The following is a 22,740-nucleotide window of genomic DNA, read 5'->3' as shown; positions in this document are numbered from 1 at the left end:
GCTGCAGAATTTCTTGTGAATAACAACTAATTTGTTACTCTACATGTGTCATCTGTGTATCACAGCTATACCCTCATCTAGTTTCTAGACATTATCACTACAAGGAATACAATGGGTAACAAGTAAAAACAACAAGCAAGCCAAACATCTCTTTCATACCAGGTGCTAGGAGAAACTTCAAGACTAGTTACTAATCTCGCATTAGCTATTAATTATAATTAATAGTATTGTCCTGTATACTTCACCTTACCAAGGATGATGAAAGTATAATAAATTGTTCTATTTTGTCTCTCCATTCATTCCCAGTCCTGTAATTTTTTTTAATCTCCATTGTCAAGTTCTAATGAATTATGCCATACTACAGATTTCATTATTTAATAAACATTATTTAAACAAGAGTGCATTTACCAAAGTCCTGACTTGGGATTTGATAATTCTGACTGGATATTCCTGGACCAATCATCAAATTGTTCTTGCTCATATACTTTTAACTGTTCCAGAAAACTATTTGCACTTTGATGAAAAGTTTGAAATCCAGGTAGGTCAGACAGAAGAGCCTCAGCCAGCTTAATAGAATCATCCACCTTTAACATAATAAAAAAGAAAAGAAGCTCAACTTCCCAGTATTCAAACAGAAAAGAAAAATCACCACAATAAAAATCAGTATAACAAAATATCCAAGTGATATTCAAAAGATGATTAGGAAAAAAAATTGAATTCTGAACTGTGTCCCAGATGTCTGAATTCTCTTTACAGTTTACTGGAACAAGCTGTCCACTGACAATGCTGACAATGGCATCCACCCTATTAAGATACCCCAGAATATCTCACTAGGTCTTTAATTAACTTTCTGAAAATGTATAGAACTCCCATGAGTCTTCTGCTGTTTCTATAAGGTCCATGACAATACTCAAAGATATTTGAAATGGAATTTCACATCTACATGTGGACAAATTAAAACCCTAGTCAATACAATCAGAGGAAATTTGAGAGCAATTTAAAAAATTTAGCACTGCATAAAGCAGACATAAAACTGACATACATCAGTATAAATACTATCCTAGTAGTTATACTAGGATAAATAACTTATATTCTAATTCAAAACCATAGTTATTGTAGAGAGCACTTATGTACACATCACAAAACCATTTTGGTTTTCACTGGTCAATTTTGTCCAAAAAATGTTCAAAGTTTCCTACTAAAGTGAAAATACAAACTTGCAAAAACAAGATAAATTAAAACAGAATGGTTGTACATTTACTTTACTACTGTAAATTCCCTGGCAGCCACAAGCTCAAAATGTACTACCCTTTGATTTCAAGAAGACACTACAAAGGTGAGTAATAACAAGTGAGAAGGATTTTAGATTCTGGATATCTGTGAATCCTAAATACAATTTTAAAATGCAAGCTGGAGGGTAAAATTTAACAAAAACATCTACTATATGAATTTTGGTCTTTTTTTTTTTTTTTTTAGAGGCAGTTCAGTTTACTACAAAAAGACTACATTCTGAGTCTGCTAATAAAATTCAACTTAGCAAGCAGCACCACTGATAAGGAAACTCTATTACATAACTCTTGAGAAGCCCACAATTTTTCTGTGTAGTATTCCCCCAGAAATGTCAAATACCATGTTTTGCAGTCTATGATAAATCGTGTACAAACAGCAACAGAATCTGTTACCTTCAGTTCCAGCTGCTGGACCCAAACAATATTATTGACAACTTCAGAAAGGTTCTTGCCTGACAGTGGCCCAGAAACATCACCAGGAACACCATGGCATCGAGTTTCAAAGTCTGTCTCATAGTCTAACACATTCAAAAGATTCATTAGACCAGAAATCTAATAAAACAACCTTAGATCATTATTGAAGTTATAAAAATATACTAGAAAAACTGATACAATTCTAGAAGTAAAGATCCTAGAACTCACAAAAAAAAAACTAATGCAATTAAATACCTTTGACATAATCTTGAATTGCTGCGAGCAAGGTTTCCCTTTCAAAGAGCAATTCTTTGCTTATATTTGGGTGCTTTATCAGTTCCTTATGCCTCTGAAATATTTGAAGAAGCTGGAATATGAAGATTTTAAAAAATTATCAGTTTCTCATGAAAAAAATTAAACTGACGCTGACACCACCCAGTAATGTTGTCTTTGGCTCTAAGTACTTACTCCTAACCCTAAACTGACTACTTAGGAATTAAGTAACTTGATCTTCAGGAAAGCTTTCAGACTACAGAATTACCCATACCTGCTGTGGACTGTCCAGAATTTCTGAAATAAATTTCTTCAATTTGCTTGCTATTTTCTGTTCTGCTGGTGCAATGATTCTTTCATACTGAGAGACTGCTGCTTTCCATAATGGCTAGAGATAATGAGTTCATGTGTTAGTTTAGGACTATATACATTGCAGAAAGACACAGAAAGAATGTGAGTAAATTAAAAATAAGCATTCTACCTCTGTGTAAGGATTATAGTGTACAGGATTCAGGCCAGCAAAGGGTTCAAACACATTGGAATGATGTAAAGGATTTTGCTCTCCAGCTGGCAAAAAGAACATAAGTTTCTCATGCAGTGTTCTAACAGTTAGCACCTATGAGGGAAAAAAAGTATTTGATATAACAAATGTATTTTTACAAAAATTTATATTTACAAGTACACATCTCTCTCTTTTTTACAATAAAAGCTCAAACAAACATTATGGAATACTATCTGACTCTGAAAAGATTATGAAAGTTTTTTAATTCCCTTTTTAACTTGAAACAACGCTGCTTAATCCTGAATCTAATGGGACTAATATGTCTAATTCAAATCCCTACCTCATCAAGACGTTGGCCAAGTTTGGCTATCAATTCAGGGGAGTATTTCTCATTTTTCCATGGATGTAGAGCATAACGTTGCCATAGTTGTCCAGTTAGGTATTCACAAGCTGACACCCACTGTTCACAGACCAAGATGCCAGCCTGTATGTTTTCTTTAACACTGTGAAAAGTATCCTCCCACAAATTCAAAGCTGCTAATTTTCTCTGAACAAATCTACCCAGTGAGCCACCTAGAAGACAAACAAGTATTAAAAACCAAGATGTCATGTTTGTTTAAAGTAATTCCTTTAAAGTTACACCACATTCTAATCACATTTTAATAAAACAGTGTAGTACCTCAATTTCAAACCACACAAATGCAGCAATAATTGATTATATTGTTTCAGATTCAAGAAATCTCTTGAATATCTCCAAGGTAAACAGAAGTTGGTCCAACATGTGAAGCTGATGTATTTGGATTCTGGATTCCACACACAAGCACTTTGTCAGCAGCAATGGCTGTATCTCACTGCTCCCCACAACTCTTACACACACACACACACACACACATATCTAGCAGGAACACACAAACTCACTGTCCTATACCTGTCCCCAAACATGGGGTTGCTGATAAGAGAATGAGAGAAGAACCTCTCTGCACATCCTGCTCTCACCTGCACACAGACTGAACTGACCTTTAATTGGGAGCTCATGTAAATAAATTTTTCTCCTCTGAGAGAAAGACAGGGAGTCAAACAGAAGCATAACAGCTCACAGGCTGAAAGGTATCCAACTCCAGCTTTTAACTACCTATCACCTTCCCAAGCCTGTGTGAAGGCATCTACCAGAACTGGCTGAATTACCGCATACTAGAAGGCAAGTAACATTCATGCATCATAATTACAAGAAGCAAGCACCTTCATGCTATGGGCTGTTACTGGTGCCTTTACAAGGAAGAAGGTCTCTGCTCAAGGAATCATTTTACTTTCTTGACTGTTCATTTAATAAAAACTGCATAAAGGTTTACCTATCACATCCAAGAGATTATGCATGCGAGACTGTGGATAAGGATCATGTTCTGTTTGTCTCCACACACTATCAACAGTATCCTTGGTAGCTTCCACCAAATCCACAACTTCAAATAATGAGAGAGTATCCAAGTTGTAATAATCCTAGAAAAAAGAAGATCCTTAATATGGTTCTTTTACAAATAGTATTGTTGAAATCTTTATGCACCGTCACTACAAACTACACGAATATCAATTAAAGTAAAATGTTGCCTAAGAAAAAAATAAATAGTCATATATACATATATTTAGAAAGAGTGTGCATACACTGACACATATTTCATAGGAACAGAGCTTTATACTAAGTCTAGAAATATATCACTGGTAACACAAAATAAAACATACTTTTGCAATGTCCTCAAACAGATCTCTAAAATATGAAGCTCTCTCTTTACTACACCCTTTATTTCCATGATGAGCACATTCTTTCCAGAACTGAAATTCATCTGTTGGTGTAAGTATAGCTGCAAATAAAATAGAAAATATTTATATATTAAATATATCAAATATATATTCTATATTAATAATCATATTAATAATTATAGTATAATAGTATTAGTATTTTTATATTATATATCAAATTATTATAAAATAGGTTCAGTCAGAACATACTTTCTAAAGCAAATTTTTACATATGGTTATGTAAATATCCTTTAACTTCTGATCCTGACTAGATGCAATATAAAGTCAACTCTGGTCTTCTGGCATGACCATAAGTAATTCCAACCTGCTAACAACTAATTATATTTCACACTGTGCAATCACTGGAAAACCTAAATACCCAACTTGTAAATAAACTATTTACTCTGAATTCAAAATTAACTATAAAAGACATAATTGCAAAACCAACCTCGCACATCATCTTCACTGAATTTTGTTCCTGTGTAGCTGAGAACTGATCTTCTGAGAGTAGTACTCAAGCCAGCTTCAAGCTCACTTAAAAGTTTCTGGAGTTTGGGATCAAATTCTTTACTCCACTTCTCATCCTGCAATGAAAATCTCAAAAATTAAGACTCACATGACAGAGCAATTACTATTTTCTTCCCATTAATCCTTAAAAACATAAAATTCAGGTTAAGTACTAACCACATGGTGGGACAATGTAGCATTTTTTTCCCTGAAGTCAAGGAAAAGCACCTCATTCTTTTAATTTAATAATTCAGTATAATACTATAAAAAACATTTTTATGACAAAATCAAAAGTCAGTTGGGTTTATAAAGGCACCCTGAAAGTGTGTGAGCTGTTCTTCCACATTAACCACCAATGGCCAGTGTACTCCACATTTCCAGTCAGGCATATGTACGCACAGAATTTTCCTCTCATCCTTACTGAGAGGAATTTAACTACATTCTTTAACTTAGAAATTGTAACTATCACTCATTTCTTAATCTCCTCAAATATTATGGTTTCATAACATAAAATATTTAGCTCAGGTTTAGGTAATATGCTATTGAATTCCAATGTCTCAATATAAATCTACAAAACATTAAACTAGTATATTGCTCACCTTCAGCAGTACTGGTGCAAAAACTTGTCGTACAGCTTGGTAGAGGGTGTTGATTGGTGAATCTAGCATAGATGACACGAGAATATTACTGTGAAGATTATCTTCAGTAATTACATCAGGTCTCAGCTTAAAGAACACCAACACATTATTCTCTGAATCAGTAGCTTCAATCTGTAATAATCAAGAAAACACAGTTTGTTTAGAAAACTGTTACTGACTGTTAAACTACTTACACCATTTACACAAACAAATTGGATCAAGAAAAAATATAAAATATCATACTACTCCCTCTAGGTTCTGATGAAACTCTGGTAGTATCTGATTTGCAAAGAAAATAAAAAATTCCTATGATACTCAATTCTGAGTCTATAGGAACCTGACTTCCAACATCAAATACATAAAGCCTTTTACAGCACATAATGTCTGTAAATATCATCATTACTTCCTATATTTTGAAAACTTCACTTACCACTTTCTCTGTACAAAACAGAAACTCTGTCTTGTGCCTAGAGAAACTAAGCATAAAGCCTATTTTTTAATTGTATTTTTATGCCACAAATCTTTGGGAATATTTTTCTATATATTCTAAACATTCTGTATGTTTTTCCTGAGTTTGTAAACACATTACTCATAGATTTGTCAAGAACAGGCATGCTCCTTCATCAGTAAAATCATAAATTGCAATGTGACTAATGTTCCATCCACAGCCCAACTTATGGGTAAAGTTCCAAAAATTGTCATAAAGTATGGAAATTATTTGTGGCTGAGGAAAATTCATAGAACAGGAAAATTTATGAAATGTTTGATAAAATAACAGCAAAAAGATGTGCTAAGTGAAATCTCAGATTCTGCGCAATTGTAAGTATCTGTGTACTATTTTTCTGTTCAAGGAAACAAAGAGTAGTAAGAACAGTTTACAGTTTTATTGGACAGTATCAGCTTTGCTTTCTTATCAAGTCTTTAGCCCAACACCTGAGACAAGAAGTACAGAGTGTATCTGATCTTCCACAGTTGCTGCAAGCTGCTTCGTATCTTAGATAGTGCAGCACCCCCAAAAACTGGTACCCATGTTCATTCTAGCCTGAATATAGCATGCACTAAACTCCACAGAGGAAGTTACTGGTCCACACTTCACATGTTGAGGACTCCTTACATGCATCTTCTGTGTGTGAAGCCACTGACATAACAGACACTGAGTTCCTGGTCTCACTGCAGCACAGGTCCCATGTCAAGACCCAAGCCTTGCCTGTACACTGTGTGGCTGGCACCACACCATGCCCTCCCTACATGGTGACACTGAGTGCACATCACACCCCATGGCAGCAATCCACGGGGTCACTCACTGAACACAAGGCTCAAGGCAGGACATACCACACAATGAACCTCGGATTTGCACACAGCTGGACACAACAGTCTGAAAAATGCATGCTTGGACAAACATCCACCTTGGATTTGTCAAATATTAGCCATGTGTCACACATTGAGTCCCATTCCCTGCATGGACATTGCCCATGTAATCTTTCCAGTCACCTGCCTGCAGCCATGCCCAAGAAGAAATCCCACATCCAACGCCATGCCCCAGGCCACAGTATGTTCATACAGAGACACATATAGAGACACACTGCACCAACAGGGACACAACCTGCTAACAAATGTATCATCAGCTGACCATATGGCCTTCATGGACTCTGCTCTTCTTTCAGCAAGGATAGAGTTAACTTTCTTCTTAATAGCTGGTACAGTGCTGTATTTTGGGTTTAGTATGAGAATAATGTGAATATCACACTGATACACTGGTTGATGGTGAGCAGCAATGACCCAAAGTCAAGGACTTTTGAGTGCTCCACGCTGTGCCAGTGAGGAGGGCACAAGAGGCTGGCTGGGAGGTAGCATGGCCAGTACAGCTGCTCCGGAGTGGCCAGAGGGACATTCCGTACCACAGAGCATCCTGCTCAGTGTGCAGACTGGGGGGAGTTGGTCGGGAGGCGCCGATCGCTGCTGGGGACAGGCTGGGCATCAGTCAGTGGGTGGTGAACAACTGCATTGTGCATCACTGTATCTTTTGGGTTTTGTTCCCCTCTCTCGCCCCTTTTTATTACAGTTGTTAACATTATTATTAGTGTATTAGTAATTACATATTATTATATTTTATTTAGTTTCGGTTATTAAACTGTTCACGATTCACTTTCCGATTCTTCTCCCCACGGCGAGAAGCGAGGGGGACAGTGAGTGGCACTGATCTGCTGAGGTTAAACCACGGGAGCCGCCAGTAGCTTGCAGCAGACGCAGAGCCCTGCACAGATATTCGCAGGAGGGAGATGTCTCCCAAATGTGGCCCCAGTCTTTACGGCCAGCAAGCCCGGGCTGACCCGGGCTCCGCATCCCCGCTCGGCCACACGCGGGACCCGCAGGCGCCGGGCACTACGGTACCTTGTTGGAGGCGCGGAGCTGCGCGCCCGAGCGCTGCACCACCAGCAGGAACTCATTGCCGTCGTCGAGGAAGCGGCTCAGCTCCGGGCGGGAATGCAGCCCCGCGGCCGGGGCAGCGGCACCGCCCGCCGGGTCCAGCCCGAAGTAGTTGGCAGCCGTGGCCGAAATAAAGCGCTTCCTCCTGTCTCCCTCCCCGGCCATGGTGGCGGCACGCACCCCGCCGGGCAGGATCAAGGCGGGGCTGGATCCAGAACGCCACGGGAGCACATGCAGGCGCTGGCGGGGGAATACCCAAAGGGCTGCCGGCGGGCAGGACGGCGGCTCGCTCCGGGGCACACGGGGAGAGGCCCGGAGCCGGCCCGGCGTCGCCGGGACCCGTCACTATGGTGATTGGCGATGGCGGCCCCGGCGCGCAGGCGGCTTAGCTGCGGCGGCGCCGGGCAAGGAGGCGGCGGCCGAGGCGCTCGGAAATCGGCGGAACGGGGCGGGACGGGGCTGGCCCGGCGGGCGGGGCGGAGATGCTGCCGCGCTGTTCCTCGCATGGCAGCAGTGCCCGGCAATCAGCCGGCGTTCGGGCGGTGCACACTCTGCCAGGCTCGCCCCGGTTCACCGAGGCATCTGTCCCGCCATCAGCTACGTCATGGTGTCACGGCCGCCGCAGTATTTGCGGGGCTTCCCTCGCCCCCACCCCACTCCGCTAGGGAGCCCCTGGCACAGCAAGGCGGAGGAGCGCGGCCCGGGCCCGGGGAGCGCTGGGCGAGTGCTCAGACCGCCCACCGGGAGCACAAGCTTGTGGCTGCCCGTGGTTTCGCGGTCAGTGCGGGCGCAGCGATCCGCTCCCCGCTCGGCGCTCCCGGCCCCTTCTCCAGAGGGTCTCTGAAGGGACAGAGCGCCCCCCGTCCCGCCCGGCAGCTGCCCTAGAACTCGGCCTCTGGGCAGGCAGCTGTGCCAGCCCCAACGAGACACTCAGCTCCCGCCGGCGGTGGGCTGTGCCCGCGCGGACCGGGAAGGAGGGAAAGCCTTGGCGCTTCCCCGTTTATTTCGCTGCGAACGCTGAGCTGTAACGGCAGCGCGGCCGCTGCCCGCACACGCGGCTCCCGCTCCGGCTGGGAAACACGCGCCGCGGCCCCGCCCTCCCGAGGGCGGGCCCCGGCGCGGCCCCGCCCCGGCGGCGCTGCCACTTCCTGCCCGGCGCCGTCTGTGTCCGGGTCGTTCTCGCCGTTCCCTCCGCAGCCGATACCGCCCGCGCTCGCTCCCGCCCCGGCGCGACACCCGTTTCTGCGAACGGGGCGGCGGCGGCGCCTGCCCGCGGCGAGCGACGGGCGGCAGCGCCCGTGAGGCTGGGGAGAACCAGCAGGATCGGGGTCTCCTCTCGTTTCCTCACCGCCGGTCTCCCGAGGCGGCGGCGGCCAGGGGAAGCGAGCCCGGGGGGGCCTCGGCTGCGGGCCCCGGCAGCGGGGCGGCCCCGCCCCGAGGCAGGACGATGCCGGTGAAGAAGAAGAGGAAGTCCTCGGGGGCGGCGGCGGCGGACGACACCGGCCTCAAGAAATGTAAACTCGGCAGGTACCGTCTCGCGGGGCGGCGGCCGGTGCCGGCGGTCGCGTCCCGGGCCGCCCCTCCGCGGGCCCTGGGCTGCGGCAGCCCCGGCGCTTGGCGGGGCGGCGGGCGCGGGGAGGCCCGGCAGGGCCGCGGCTGTGCCTGCGGGCACGTCCGGGGCAGGTGCGGGGCTCGGCGTGCGGCGCGGGCACGCCTCGGGGAGAAACGCCACGGAACGGCTCCCATTGCCGGCCGCCTTTGCCGCTGGCTCTGCCTCTAGGGCCGGCTCTGGCGTTTGTCCCCATATTCGTTCTGTCTCCCTGGGGTAGGCCGCTCTCCGCACTTAAAGGTTGCCAGTACTCAAGAGTGCCTGTGCTAAATCGTCGTTTCCTCTTTTTTTTTTTTTTTTCCTTTTTTTCTTTCTTTTTTTTTTTTTTTTTTTTTTTCCGCAGTGAATTAAAAGGATTGGTCAGCACACTGGAAACCAAGAACAGGAAAGGTTTTTCTAATAAACGCAGGAGTCTGAAGCAGCGTGTTCATTAACTGCTATGGAAAGACTGCTTTATGCAGCGATCCCCGAAAGATGCTGTTAGAATGATAAGCCATTAGTGCGGTGCAGCAGGAGCTTCCCCGAAGTAACTAACTGCCTGCTTCATCTGTTAGGCCTTGTTAAGCATGCCAGTAAAGCAGTAGTTAGGACTAACGTCCTGAGGACATGAGGATACAAAGGGCTTGCGAAATCAACACTGCGGGAATGGCTATTGCAAAAATTGTGGCGTGTGGCCTTTCTCATAGGCTGGCCAAGCGTGAGCTTAGAAGTACCCAGGCTCTTATTTTGTTATGACTGTTCAGTTTGAGTGACTATTCCAGAGCTCACTTTCTGTGGTCATTGATGACCTTTTAGCTTCAGTCAGTTTATTCATTGCCTATAAATAACTGTTCTTGTGCCAGCATTATCCTCTATACCACTCAGAACCCTCATGGTTTTGCCTCAAAGTAGATTTAGAGGGAATGCTTCTGTTTTCTCATACTTTATTTTCTGTGCTTAAAAAAGCTAAGTTATTCTGGTTTGTAATACCAGGTTTCAGTTTCCTTGCTCATCTTAGCTCTTGTTTCATGTGTTCAGTTTCAGTTTGTCTTTCTGGAACACTGTTAACTGAAATTTTATGATCTTAATTTCTTTTACTTAAAGTGTTTTCATAGCTAAAAAAAAAAAAAAAAAAAAAAAGAAAACCAGATTCTACAGAGAGCTAGTTTTTAGGCAAAAACTGTGATGTAAGTTCATGCTAGGTGACCAGAAAATGTTAGATACATAAGCATTTTTGGCATTATGTTCTTACACAACAATTTATTGGTAATATTCTTTAGTAAAATCAGTGATTACAAATAGATCTATGTTAATCTGGATAAAGGTAATAAGCAGTAGCATACCATATGACTCTGCCTCTTTCTGGTGACTTGCATTCCTAATACCAGTTGGATAGATGGATGGATGCTTGTAGGACACCTTTAATTCCAGATTTTAGCACAGAAGGCTGCTTCTTAGAGTGTTTCATTCTTTTCCAATGAAGCTAAAAAAGATACATGGGGAGTTAAAGTTGTTCACCCCTCTTAGAATTGAGCTATTCTTCTCCTGCTTGACATTTTAATTTTAAAATTGCTATGTGGGAGCTGCATAATTTTAAATCCTCTCATACGATTAGCTTTCACCTCACTGTTAGAAATAACCTTAGCTTGTTCTAAAAGTCTGTAATTTATTTAAAATGAAGATGCATTGGAAAGGTGCTGCAATTCCTTACTGACTGAAAATGCCTTTGTGTAATCAGTGTTTTTACTGGAGGAAATTCTATGCATTATTTTAATGAATGATGAATTAGAGAATTCACTTCCCAGGCAAACTGGGTTGTGTGTTACATAATGAAAACAATGTGGGGGGAAGCTGAGTGTGCTGAGCAGCTTCAGTCTTGCCACAGATTGCACACTACTGTTCTGGTATACCTACCAAGTATCTATAGAATTTGCAGATTCTTAATTACATGCATAATGTGAAGAAATTGACCAAGCTGCTTTTTTTTTTTTTTTTTTTTTTTTTTTTCTGCAAATTTGGATGGTTAACTATAAATACCCTGACTTTTAAATATGTCAAACTCTGCAGCTTCTATTGCCCTTAATAAGATATATGCATATTCAGCACTCTTGAAGATCATGCTGCTTATTAGAGACCTAGCATTAAATGCCTATGTATATAAATATAAGTAGATAATAAGGCATTTGAATTACTGAGGGGTGATATTTTGGTCATCTCTGTGGCCAATTTTTTGTTTAATATCTACAAGATAACAGCACAAACAGTAATAGTTGCAGTAATTTGGGCTATGAGATGGTTGTAATCTAAAGGTAGTTTTATGTTTCAGCAAGAGTTGAGGATGACAGACACTTGCCTTTTATGAAATTCAGCATAACTGTAGATGTATATTGACCTTGTGAACCAATTTAAATAGATTAATAATAAATGTGGTGTAATTTAATTTTTTCCTGTTTTTCACATTTCTCATTAAAATAACACTGTTCATCCCTCTGTTTCTATTTGCTACTGCAGATCACAAGCATCTGGTAAAGTAATAAGTGGAGAGGAACATTTTTCAAGCAAAAAGTGCCTGGCTTGGTTTTATGAATATGCAGGTAATATGCAATGTTTTGTTTTAAATTAAGCAATATGTCAAATAGTACTTTCATTTTACTCTTTTAATGCTGATGTAGACATAAAGCTATGTCTGTATTTGTGTCCTTATTACATGCACTTGACTTAGTATAGCTTTCTTTATCACCTTCTTGTTATTTGTTCTTTTGACTTTTTTTTTTCTTTACTCTATGCTTGATAACTTTAAAATGAAGTAACAGATGTTGAGCAGTACAATGCTGAACCAGGATATACTGAGTGATTCTGCTTCTTGCTTTGAAATTGTCAAGAAGTCAAGACATTGAGAGAATTCAGATTGATGCTTATGTATCTAACTTTGTGATGATATTGGAAGGCTAATGACTTAAGTCATGCTTCAAGCTTTGGATTTCAGTTTCACAAAACAAAGTAATAGAGGTTTATACTGTTTTTCCATCTGAGAATTTGTACTAACATTTTTGATATTCTAAATAACAAATGTCTCATTCCAAAAGTATTTGAAGTAGCTTCCTTCAAATAATTCACAATTGCCATCAAATAGCTGCTTTGTGAATATGCAGCATATTTTGCAGAATTTACTGTATGATTGCTGCTATTTATTTACTGGTTATATGGTTTCCGAACTCAGGATTTCTAAATTGTTATAAATTTCTTGTCTAATCACAACTTAACGTCCATCATAAATAGTTGGTGATTAACACTCATTAATTGACACTCCTTAGTATGGAGGGAGCTGCTGATTTATCTGCCAGCAATTGATTTGTGTATATTTATCAGGACTGATATTTTCCTTGCAGTCTTTTCACACCAATGAACTACTCTTGTTTATAGTAATCTGTTTCTACTTAAGATTTGAGGCATACTCTTCTGGAGTAGAGCCATTTCTAGGGAAATAGTAATTCAAATTTAATTTTCTTGTAATAAATGTGTTTGCACATTCTTCAGAATTAATGTCTGTACGTTTTGTCTTTGAGTCAAGAATTGAATGTAGGAGGTTCTACTTTTAGTTAACCAGTAATCAAAAAAGGCCACATTTCCAGCAGTGGATAGAATTCCAGTTAAATTATATACAATAGGAGATAAAATGTTTCCATTGGAAGGTAAAGCTGCACACACACACAGACACACATATTTGTGTTTACACACACGTGTGTATGTGAATCATAACGTGTGATTTCTGGACCAGACACTGATTCAAGCTTTTACTTATCATTACCAGTGAACCCTTGTATGTGTTTCTCTTCATAACTTGCTTTTTTATTTTTAGCATTTTCTATCTAACACTGTTTGACCTTGCTTGACCTTGCTTACCTAGGCAAAATGTCCTCTGCAATATTTTTCCAGAGGTAGGGGTTCATGATCTTAAGTGTCAGCTGCATTTTATTTTCATGTAAAAGTAGTCATTCTCAATAGTTTCTATTCTTATCTCACAGTGAGTAGTTATTTAAATCACATTATCCAAACTCTTAGAGGCTTCTGCTTACATTGGCAACAGATAAAGTGGAGACAGGTATCATCAAAGACTCTGCCTATTATAAGTAGCAAAATTTGCCAAGAAGTTGTAAAGTGTCATGTTGTTTTGGAAGCTAAAACCTTTGCCTTTTACATAGTTCATACTCACTAAATGTTAATGTAATGATCCGAGACGCATAAAAATACTGTGTTGACAGACTTAATAAAATTTGGCTGCTCATTAGGAGTAATTTTTGGAACAGACTTGGTCAAAATAACTGAAACCAGAGGGAGATTAGAAGAACAAAACACTCTAGGTTGTGTCCATATGCACTCTTTAAATGCACTATTTTGCTGCATTTTGAAACTTGTATTAAAATGGAGAAATGACAGCATAACACTAACTGTTGTGGTCCTAATCAAGCTATTCTCATTGCAGCTCTTGACCTTTTTCTGCTTTGTATATGGCCAACATGCTCAGCATTTTTTCAATTTATTTTTACCCCTTTGTTTATATTACTCAGCATCTTAAAACTAATCTTATGTTATTTGCAGGTTCACCCTCCTCTGTTGGTGTAAACCCATAATGTTAACATCACTGAAAGAATAGTATCTGTACTAGTAGCTCAGACAGAACTCAATTTTTTTAGTGTTGATAAAATAATTTTTGAAGAACATTATTCATAAAGTAACTTCAGCACAGAGTAGTGGTACCCAAATTGTCGTAAAACAATTGACTGCCACAGTCAGTTATTGGAGTTGAGCTGCATCCATGGGAAACTCATGGGAGTCTTTAGAAAACTCAAATGGCTCATCTGCTGTCATAGGGAGGCAGTGCACAGCACAAACATTCTGGTGTAGCACATAACATACATGTCTACACAGTTGCACTTGATAGAGTAGTTTTAGCTTAAAACCTACTTAATGGCATAATTCTATGTTTTTGGAAATACTTTGGGTGCAGTATAGCCTAATTATTGTGCATAGCCCTTCTGAGCAGTGAATGTTACTTAGATTTCACTCTGATGTGTTTTTTGCTTTGTAGGACCTGATGAAGTTGTAGGCCCTGAAGGAATGGAGAAGTTCTGTGAAGACATCGGTGTTGAACCTGAAAATGTATGTTTCTTTCATAGTGCTAATAACTCCTAACAGGATATTAGATAAGGTTAAGTTCTGTGTAAAACTCTTACCTAAGCAAAGTTTTTCATCTTCCTCCTTGTAGAACCTGCTCTAAGATGTTTCAGCTGAATACATCGGTTATACTTGGCTGGTGTGTTGCATTTTTTAGGGGGTTTTATTATAGTAATACTGAATTATCAAGAATTGGAAATAAGGAAGAATTTGTATATAGCTGAATTTTTTAATGGTAACACATATGAAGATCAAGCATGTACTGAAATTGCTAGAGTGTTTGAATGCATTATTCTTGGACATTAGTAATTCAGCCTTTTCTTAAGTACTGACTCCTTTTCCTCCTCTCATTTTTATTTTGTTTCTCCCAGATTATTATGTTAGTTTTAGCCTGGAAGCTAGAGGCTGAAAGCATGGGATTTTTTACCAAGGAAGAATGGTTAAAAGGAATGACCTCATTACAGTAAGAGTGTTTTTACATATCTAATAGAATGTTCTAATTTTATGCTTGTACCTATAACTTAGCTATTCTTGCTCTGTTTCATATGTGTTGGAAATAAGACACAAAAAAGCTGGCTTTTAGGTCCTATTTTGGTCCACAACTGCAAAATTAATCTGATGAGTTCACTCAAAGGATTAAGTTACTGTCTGAAACTAGTTAAGACAGGTTTTGGTGGCTTCCTTTTCTTACAAAAATATGTTAAAATATCATTCCATTTAGCAGACATAAATAAGTAAATCTGGAGATGCACATAAGCATTTCTGATATTCAAAAATATTTTTCTGATTTCTGAGCTTTATAGATGAGGACTGCATGCATAATAATTTTTGCTGTATTATTTGTTAGAGGCCATGCTTAATGCTTAGGTTAAATAACTTTTCCATTTATAAATTAACTTCTTGCTCTTTCTGTTTGCATTTGGATTTTTGGTGAGTTAATGCCCTTCCTAAAGAGATTGTTTCTTACATTCATGTAATCAGCGTTTTGCGAGGCTTAATTCAGGTGTTACTTTTTGTTTGTTCTTTGTGTAACTACTTGTGGTCCCCTAGCATTTTAAGGGTGTCTTGTTATGACACTGCATTCAATATTACAAATAGGGAGCTAATATTGCAGCTAGAGCATGCTGGGGAAAGAGGCGTTGATTTTACCCTTGCCCTGGCAGCTGTGGATTGGTTTGAGAGATTGTATCAGGCAGATAACCTCTGGTTATTCAAAACTATGGAGTAAGTGACTCTTAACTCCTAAATTGATTTGGGATCAGGCTTCTGATAGATGCCGTGATTATTTTGTAACTATCACCAGAAATTAAATTAGGGGCTGTAATGATTAAACTGCCTGAAATTCAGGATGACAGAGATTAAATTCTGGGTGCGTGATTTTTCAGATGCAGTGAATGGCTATTGGTCACTTATCTGAAGTACTTAGTTTTTATTCCCAAATAGAAGCTTTTAGGAGTTAGCCAATCTCACAGAATGCAAGCACAAAGATACATAAAATCAGGCTTGTTTAGAGTTGATTTTTTAGACTCTGTTTCTAACAATTTGCTATGACTGGAAATCTGCTTCTTTTCAGAACAGAGCTGGTCATGCTATAGTCTAAATGTGTTTAAGACTGAAAATAGGGTGCTGCTGTGCGCTTTCATAGAAACAGACTTCTGCTGAGAGAACTTGCCTAAGCCTAAAGCAGTTAATGTGTATGTTTTGCTTCCCTGTTGTTCTCTAATAAGCTGGCTAAGCAGCTGGGTGAAGCAGAGATGCTCACATAACACAGCTCAAGATCCATTGGCCAAAAAATATGTTTGGGTTTCAGCTGGGAGTGAGCAAGTGGCTCCATGGTGCTTAGTGGCTGGCTGGGATTAAACCATGGTAAAGAAAATACAAACCTGTAGACTTGTGCTGTTGTTGCTTGCTAGGAAGGGAGGATCCTATTATGGGATTCCATCTGGAATGGGGTTATCTATTTTCTCTTGAAAGTTTTGACAGAAGTTTGAAGGAAAAGGATTTTACACTTAAGAGTAAAATATTACTGCATGCTCACAGAACTTATTTTTTCAATTTAATTTTTGCGTGAAAAAATGAGATTGAAATGCATTAAAACTCCACAGTGTGTTCTAGTTAGACTTCTGTTGTACAATCCTTATTTCAAAAACATGTGAAATGTCACACAAGGTAATTGCATTAACAGGGTTGGGTGGAATTCAGCTCAGTAGTAAGATACCTGAATGTTTGGTTTGTATGCAGAGAGCTGAGATTCCTTAAACTCTTACTGCAATCTTTGGAGATCCAGGCAGTGTAAGGAAGCCTAGGGAGGTATCCAGTTTGCCCTGAGACCTAATGACTGGTCACCTGAATTGCTCTTAGAGGTTGCTTGGCTAGTCCTCTATGAATGGCAACACCTGAAGCTTAGGACATATGTCTCTAATATACTGTTAAATGGCAGCATTTGTTGCCTTTGGTGGCAGCATTGGGTGCCTGAATCTTGAAGTAACATTCTCTCTGTGTGTTGTTTCATAATACACTGGTGAAGTTTGTTTAGAGATGAGAAGAATAAATGTATGGTGAGGTAGATACTGTCAAAATGAAGGTGAATTGAGCCCTAAATAGCATCTATGAGACCTAAGCAACTTACACTGGGAGGTTTCCAGAACATTGTGTAGGCAGGGTGAATTCTGCCACATATATGTGTATGTGCATATACATGTATGTATGTATGTATATATGCAAGCTCTCTTCATAGCAGAGAGAATCAAGTACCTCTGCTAGGCAGTTTATTTCAGGTACTTTTAAATACCTCCTTAGAAAGAAATAAATATATGGACATTAAATGCTTTTGGTTTAATGTTTGTATACATCTTAGCAATTTTTCTTTTTAGTAAAAGACAGGCATATATGAATAGCTATGAAATATAAAACATTGGACTATCTGAGTAGGAGTTAATGAATCATCACTTTGTCCATGTTAGCTATGCCTCAGATGATCTCTCTACCACAACAGAATTTAAAATACATCTACTTCATGATGCTAATTTGAGTTTTGTTAAAAATGTGACATAGGGATGAGAAGTGAATTTAGTAAGCTAATGTCTAATTTTGATCTTTAGTTAACACTATTTAATGCTGTCTTTCAGTAAATATTGTTTGAGAAATGGCATCTTTTTCTAGTGTCTGTACAGGAGTTTAGTGTTAATTCCCTTGTGCTTATTAGAAGGTTGTTCTGATTATTAGGAAGATTATTCTAAGTATGGGTGACCTCAGTCATCTGTTTTATGGAGCAGCCACACAAGCAACTGTATCTCCATAAAAGAGGAGTTTGACAACTCCTTGCCTCTTTTTGGGAGGAAAGTCAGTGGCTAGGTACAGAAATGCCCTAAACAGTTTTAATAGAGATATGTCTGTGTGTCAGGATCCACAGGGTGATGTTGGTCTGAGCATGATCTGTTTGATTAAAAATGCACTGATAATAAATTGCTTAGGAGTCTTTACACTTAATAATTGCTCATTTTCATACCAACTTTTGAAAAATTACCAGTTGTGTATTAAAATGCACATAGCCAATAGTATAGTAGAGGATAGCTGGCATTGTACTTTGCATTTAGATTTATGATTATTTGAACAATTTCAGCAAAGTAGTTTGTAAGAAATTTAAACATACTGAAATTTGTGTTTACCCATGATATGGTAAATAATCTCAGTCAAATTATATTTAGCAAAATGTGGGGTAAACCCACTATAAATACCTTATATATGTCCCTTGTACACAAAAACTTGAGCATTTAGGTAGATTAAATAGATTTGTCCTCAAGTGTGTAGAATATTGTTGGAAGTATGAAACTTTGAACATAGAAGAGATATTAATCAAAGATACAATGTCTTTCTAGCATCACATAATGCTGTTTTAAGGGTTAAATAGTAGATTGCAGACCAATTAGGTGGCTGAAGACAAAAAAGTAATTTTATCATTAGTTAAATTTACCAAAGTTCATTTAACAAGAGTTCTTTTTAATTTGGTATATGGTTTATCACAGAATATGCTAGTTACCATCTGAATATGTATCCTAATTAGCAAATATTTTTATTTATTTAGCACCAGTATTGGCTAGGATTCAGTGCTGCTTTTAGGTAGATGCTGCTAGAAACAAGAAATAATAAAAGGTTGCATCAGTCGAAATTGCTACATTTCTCTTGTCACGGTCTGAGAGAGACAGACTGACAGAGAGCTGTGCAGGCACAGGCTGGCAGATCTGAGGAACAGGAAGTATCAGCTGTGGGCAAAGCACAGCATCAAACACAGTATCTCAGCAACCTGCAGTACCCCCAAGGGCCCTTGCTGGGGGCCTGTGGGACAAGCCCTTGTGGAGCTGTTAGAGGTGCAAATGTATTCTTTGAGAGGCAGGCTGCCAAAAGGGGGACACGTGACCAAAGGAAGTATATTTATGTGCAGCTGCATTTCTGAAAGTATGCTCCTTCACAAAGGATACAAGGCAAGGTAGATTTTTTTAATGTATTCTTCAGTCATGGCAGCTTTTCTATAAGAATAAGATGTCATGTTATAACTGTTCTATTGAGTGAATGTTTTCTGGAGGATTAGCAAGGTTAAATTGCATTCTCCTTTGCCATTGTTGGTGAATCTGACCCATTTTCTATTTGGAAACAAAATTCCTTGCTGAGTAAAGTACAAGGAGGTCTTTCTGCCAAAGGGTTATTTTTGCCAAAGCTTTATCCTGTTGTCTAGGGGGCCTGTATATTCTCATACAGCCTTTGATTTTTCAGCTAAATAGCTACTGACTAATTCAGATGATTGAGGTTTTATCAGAGCTTGCATTTATCAGTTATAAAACATGAGCAGACTAGTATGTTTTGCAGAGTGCCTGCTCAATCCTGTCATTTGTAAACACACACTTGAAAACTACATGTTTAGGTTTCGCGGTTTCCCATTATTTATAGCTGGATTTTACCCCTTAATGCACACTGAAGAATGGTTTCTTTCAACTTTCATAGTGACTGGAAGATATGGTACTGCTGGGTATGAATATAGATTGGATAGTTTGGAATTACAAGGCTGTTATTTGAGATGTGATTATTTGTATTATATTGCAGATATATTTAAAACAAAAAACTTGCTTCCAGAAGCCAGCATTCATTTCAGTAAGCTGCAAATGTTGAGCATGTTCAATATTCTTTAAGTCAGTTTCACAGTATAACTCTTGTATATCTAATAATTCCCTTTTGGTGATTTTGATTTTTTTTTAATATATGTTTGCTGGCTTTTTTTCATTGCCTAGATATTGTGTTTTGAACTTCTAATGCTTTGGTTTTGTTTTTTTTTTTTTCTTTTTAAGGTGTGACTGTACAGAAAAATTACAGAGTAAATTTGACTTCTTACGGTCACAGTTGAATGACATTTCATCCTTTAAGAATATCTACAGATACGCCTTTGATTTTGCAAGGGTAAGACTGCTGACATGTTAGCAAAGTTCTTACTTTTATTTATTTAACAAGCTTGTACTTGATTGGTTTCTGTGCTTTCTTTATTCAACCTTAGGAAAAAGACCAGCGAAGTCTTGATATTGATACTGCGAAGTCCATGTTAGCTCTTCTGCTCGGAAGAACTTGGCCACTGTTTTCAGTATTTTATCAATACCTGGAGGTACAAGTTTCCTTGACTTTGTGAATGTAGGCATAGTAGTTGGACTGTTCTGTGAGACTCTTGCTTATTTTTCTTAAGAGTGTATCCATATTTCTCCCTTTCCCTTCCCAATGTGCTTATGAAACAGTGATGTTCTTATATGCATCACAGATCCTTATCTTCCTCCCTGTGCCCCAGCCCCTTTTCTTATCAAAGACAACTAAAATTCCATCTTGATAATATTGGAAGTACAAATTCAAATGTAAGTAGTGGAGCCCCACTAATCTCTTGAGCTGCATCTGCACTGCATTTCAAGTTTGCTTTGTGCAAATACAGTGTGTAGGTACCTTGATCTCTGACTCTGGAAGATTTTGCTCAGCTCAGCTGCCCACAAGCAGTTAAAGTGAACTGGTGTCGGTTGTGGAATACATCAGGCTTGAAACTATTCCCTTGCTTAAAAACAGTACTAACACTGTAAAGTATTTGTCTTTATGATCATAATGTATTGTACCCTGGAGAAAAGAAGATTTATTTTTTTTTTAATAATTCATTCTGGAAATATATCTGAGCTAGATATGCCTTGCTTCAGAGCAAGGCAAAAATACGCCAGTTTTTGAAGCTTGGAGTGGTGACTTACTGATTTCCAGGTTTGGAATTTGATTCTGCTGTGATCTTCCAAGAAATCATTTTATGTAGTTTCATAACTATGAAATATATTCATGTGTAGTATTTTTTAAACTGGAAAATCTAATAAGGAATAGCCATTGTTACCCATTAAATTGTTTGTTAGGAACTCATTGGAGATAAAATGAGATAAATGAGATGCAGGAGTACCAAATGCCACTTGGCATTTTAATATTTTGAAATTACTTTTCCTAGCAATCGAAGTATAGAGTTATGAACAAGGATCAGTGGTACAATGTACTAGAGTTCAGCAGAACTGTCCATGCAGATCTTAGCAACTATGATGAAGATGGTGCATGTAAGTATTCTTAATGTTTTGCTTATTCAAATATTAGGTTAGAATTTTAAAATTACACAAACAAATTTCTGTAGAAGAAACAATATTGTAAGGTATTTTTTCCCCCAACAATGTATAGAAAACTAGATAACCATCCATCTTTAAGCTGCAGATATTAATTGCTCTTAATTGTATGTCATGGGTACAGTAGGTCAGTAGTATGTATGATGGTTTATTTGAGCCAGCTTGTATTCAGTGAGGTTCTGGTGAAAGTGCTTGCTGAATGCAACTGTAGACTTGCAAGTAGAATTATAAACAGCAAACTCTCATTTTGTACTAGTATGTAATAAACTCTAGCTTAACAATTTTGGCCTACCTGCTGGTACTCGGGGCTGAAATCTCCATCTGGCTGGTAGTCATGCCATGACTGAGTTGCATTTTGGTCCATGTTCTAATTATTCACAATTTAGAAAACTTTGGGAAGAAGGAATTAGTTGTGCTGATTTGCAAGATTTCTAAGATTATTTTTATGCTTTCCACTCAGTTTACTCCACCTGTCAGATATCAGGAACACTTTTTCAGTTATTCCATATAGCATTCTTTGTGCACTTTTTATCCTTGGTTTGGAATGTTTGTACTAATCTGAGTATTTTACCATAAGATTGACGTGAATATTTCCTAGACCAGTAGTTTGAACCCTCATACTTCAGAAGGAGGTGTTTGAAAGACATTGCCAATTATAACTCCAAGTTTTTTCCATTTACAGGGCCTGTACTTCTGGATGAATTTGTTGAATGGCAGAAAGTCCGTCAAGCGTCATAGCAAGAATTCAAAAGAAAATGCAAAAGTTTTTTTTGGTGCCCGCCTGTACACAAAGTAATGAGAAAAACAAAGGATTGCATTTTCATTCATAAGAAAGACTTTACAGTAATTTTTTTTTTCCTTTTTTAAGGAGACTTTCTTGTTACATGTGATATGGGCATTGAACCACACCTCTTCTGAGACTGAAAGTTGGAGTTCTTGTTTTGAGTCTTATGTTTATAGCATTTATTTCAGAACAATAAAGATTCAGATTTGTGACAAAGGCCTAAAAGTGAAGGATGTCCCTTGAATGTGAGTGTGGTGTCTATTTTGAAAACCAAATCTATAAGATATCTTTCTCAGAAGTGCCCTTTGCTATGAATTTTTGAAGACCTTAAAAATGCTTAATTGGCGCTGTTGCTTGCTGTTGGTGTGATTGTCTTGTGTGGCAAATGTTAGAAAGAATGACTGATTTTGGAAGCCCTGGGTGTGGGAGTGTGCTAATTTGCATAGTAAGTATTGGTCGTGGGTTGTGTCAGAATCTTCAGCTCCTCGTGGAGATAAAGGCCTTAAACTCCTACTGTAGTTTTTTTATTTCTTAGTTTATTCCCCACCCAGTGGCATGGCTTTTAATGGCAGCCCCTTTCCAAGCAGAAAGGTGTAGAGCAAATGGTTCTGTGTGCAGAATGGCTGAAAAATAGTTGTCTGTACTTCAGATGCTGAACACAGATGCTCTTTGGTACAGCAA

At 39.2% G+C, this 22,740-nt stretch overlaps 2 protein-coding genes across 3 annotated transcripts in view; one reads left to right on the top strand and one right to left on the bottom strand.

Annotated features, from left to right (window-relative positions):
- DYNC2H1 (dynein cytoplasmic 2 heavy chain 1) overlaps positions 1-8,404 on the bottom strand; it is a 141,875-nt gene extending 133,471 nt beyond the window's left edge. Inside the window, exons 1-11 of the mRNA XM_079331799.1 lie at positions 7,806-8,404; positions 5,376-5,546; positions 4,718-4,853; positions 4,213-4,331; positions 3,828-3,972; positions 2,819-3,051; positions 2,458-2,592; positions 2,251-2,364; positions 1,959-2,070; positions 1,683-1,807; positions 409-584 (exon numbers count right to left, since the gene is read on the bottom strand). Of these exons, the coding sequence (XP_079187925.1) occupies positions 409-584; positions 1,683-1,807; positions 1,959-2,070; positions 2,251-2,364; positions 2,458-2,592; positions 2,819-3,051; positions 3,828-3,972; positions 4,213-4,331; positions 4,718-4,853; positions 5,376-5,546; positions 7,806-8,006 (1,667 nt within the window). The 5' untranslated portion in view covers positions 8,007-8,404. The remainder of the gene's footprint in view (positions 1-408; positions 585-1,682; positions 1,808-1,958; positions 2,071-2,250; positions 2,365-2,457; positions 2,593-2,818; positions 3,052-3,827; positions 3,973-4,212; positions 4,332-4,717; positions 4,854-5,375; positions 5,547-7,805) is intronic.
- Positions 8,405-8,944: 540 nt separating this feature from the next.
- On the top strand, positions 8,945-22,284 carry DCUN1D5 (defective in cullin neddylation 1 domain containing 5). 2 transcript variants are annotated; one of them, XM_079332169.1, is made up of 9 exons: positions 8,945-9,368; positions 9,794-9,835; positions 11,941-12,023; positions 14,519-14,589; positions 14,976-15,067; positions 19,944-20,052; positions 20,147-20,251; positions 21,110-21,212; positions 21,958-22,284. In XM_079332169.1, the coding sequence occupies exons 1-9, from the start codon at positions 9,289-9,291 to the stop codon at positions 22,011-22,013; spliced, it is 741 nt and encodes a 246-aa protein (XP_079188295.1). In that variant the 5' UTR covers positions 8,945-9,288; the 3' UTR covers positions 22,014-22,284. The 2 variants fall into 2 exon arrangements, with proteins under 2 accessions (XP_079188295.1, XP_079188296.1); XM_079332170.1 differs by lacking the exon at positions 9,794-9,835 and having other exon boundaries at positions 8,961-9,368.
- Positions 22,285-22,740: the final 456 nt, after the last annotated feature.

This window comes from Erithacus rubecula, assembly GCF_903797595.1.
Source record: "Erithacus rubecula genome assembly, chromosome: 1".
Lineage (NCBI taxonomy): Eukaryota > Metazoa > Chordata > Aves > Passeriformes > Muscicapidae > Erithacus > Erithacus rubecula.
This window is presented reverse-complemented; position numbering and strand designations above follow the sequence as displayed.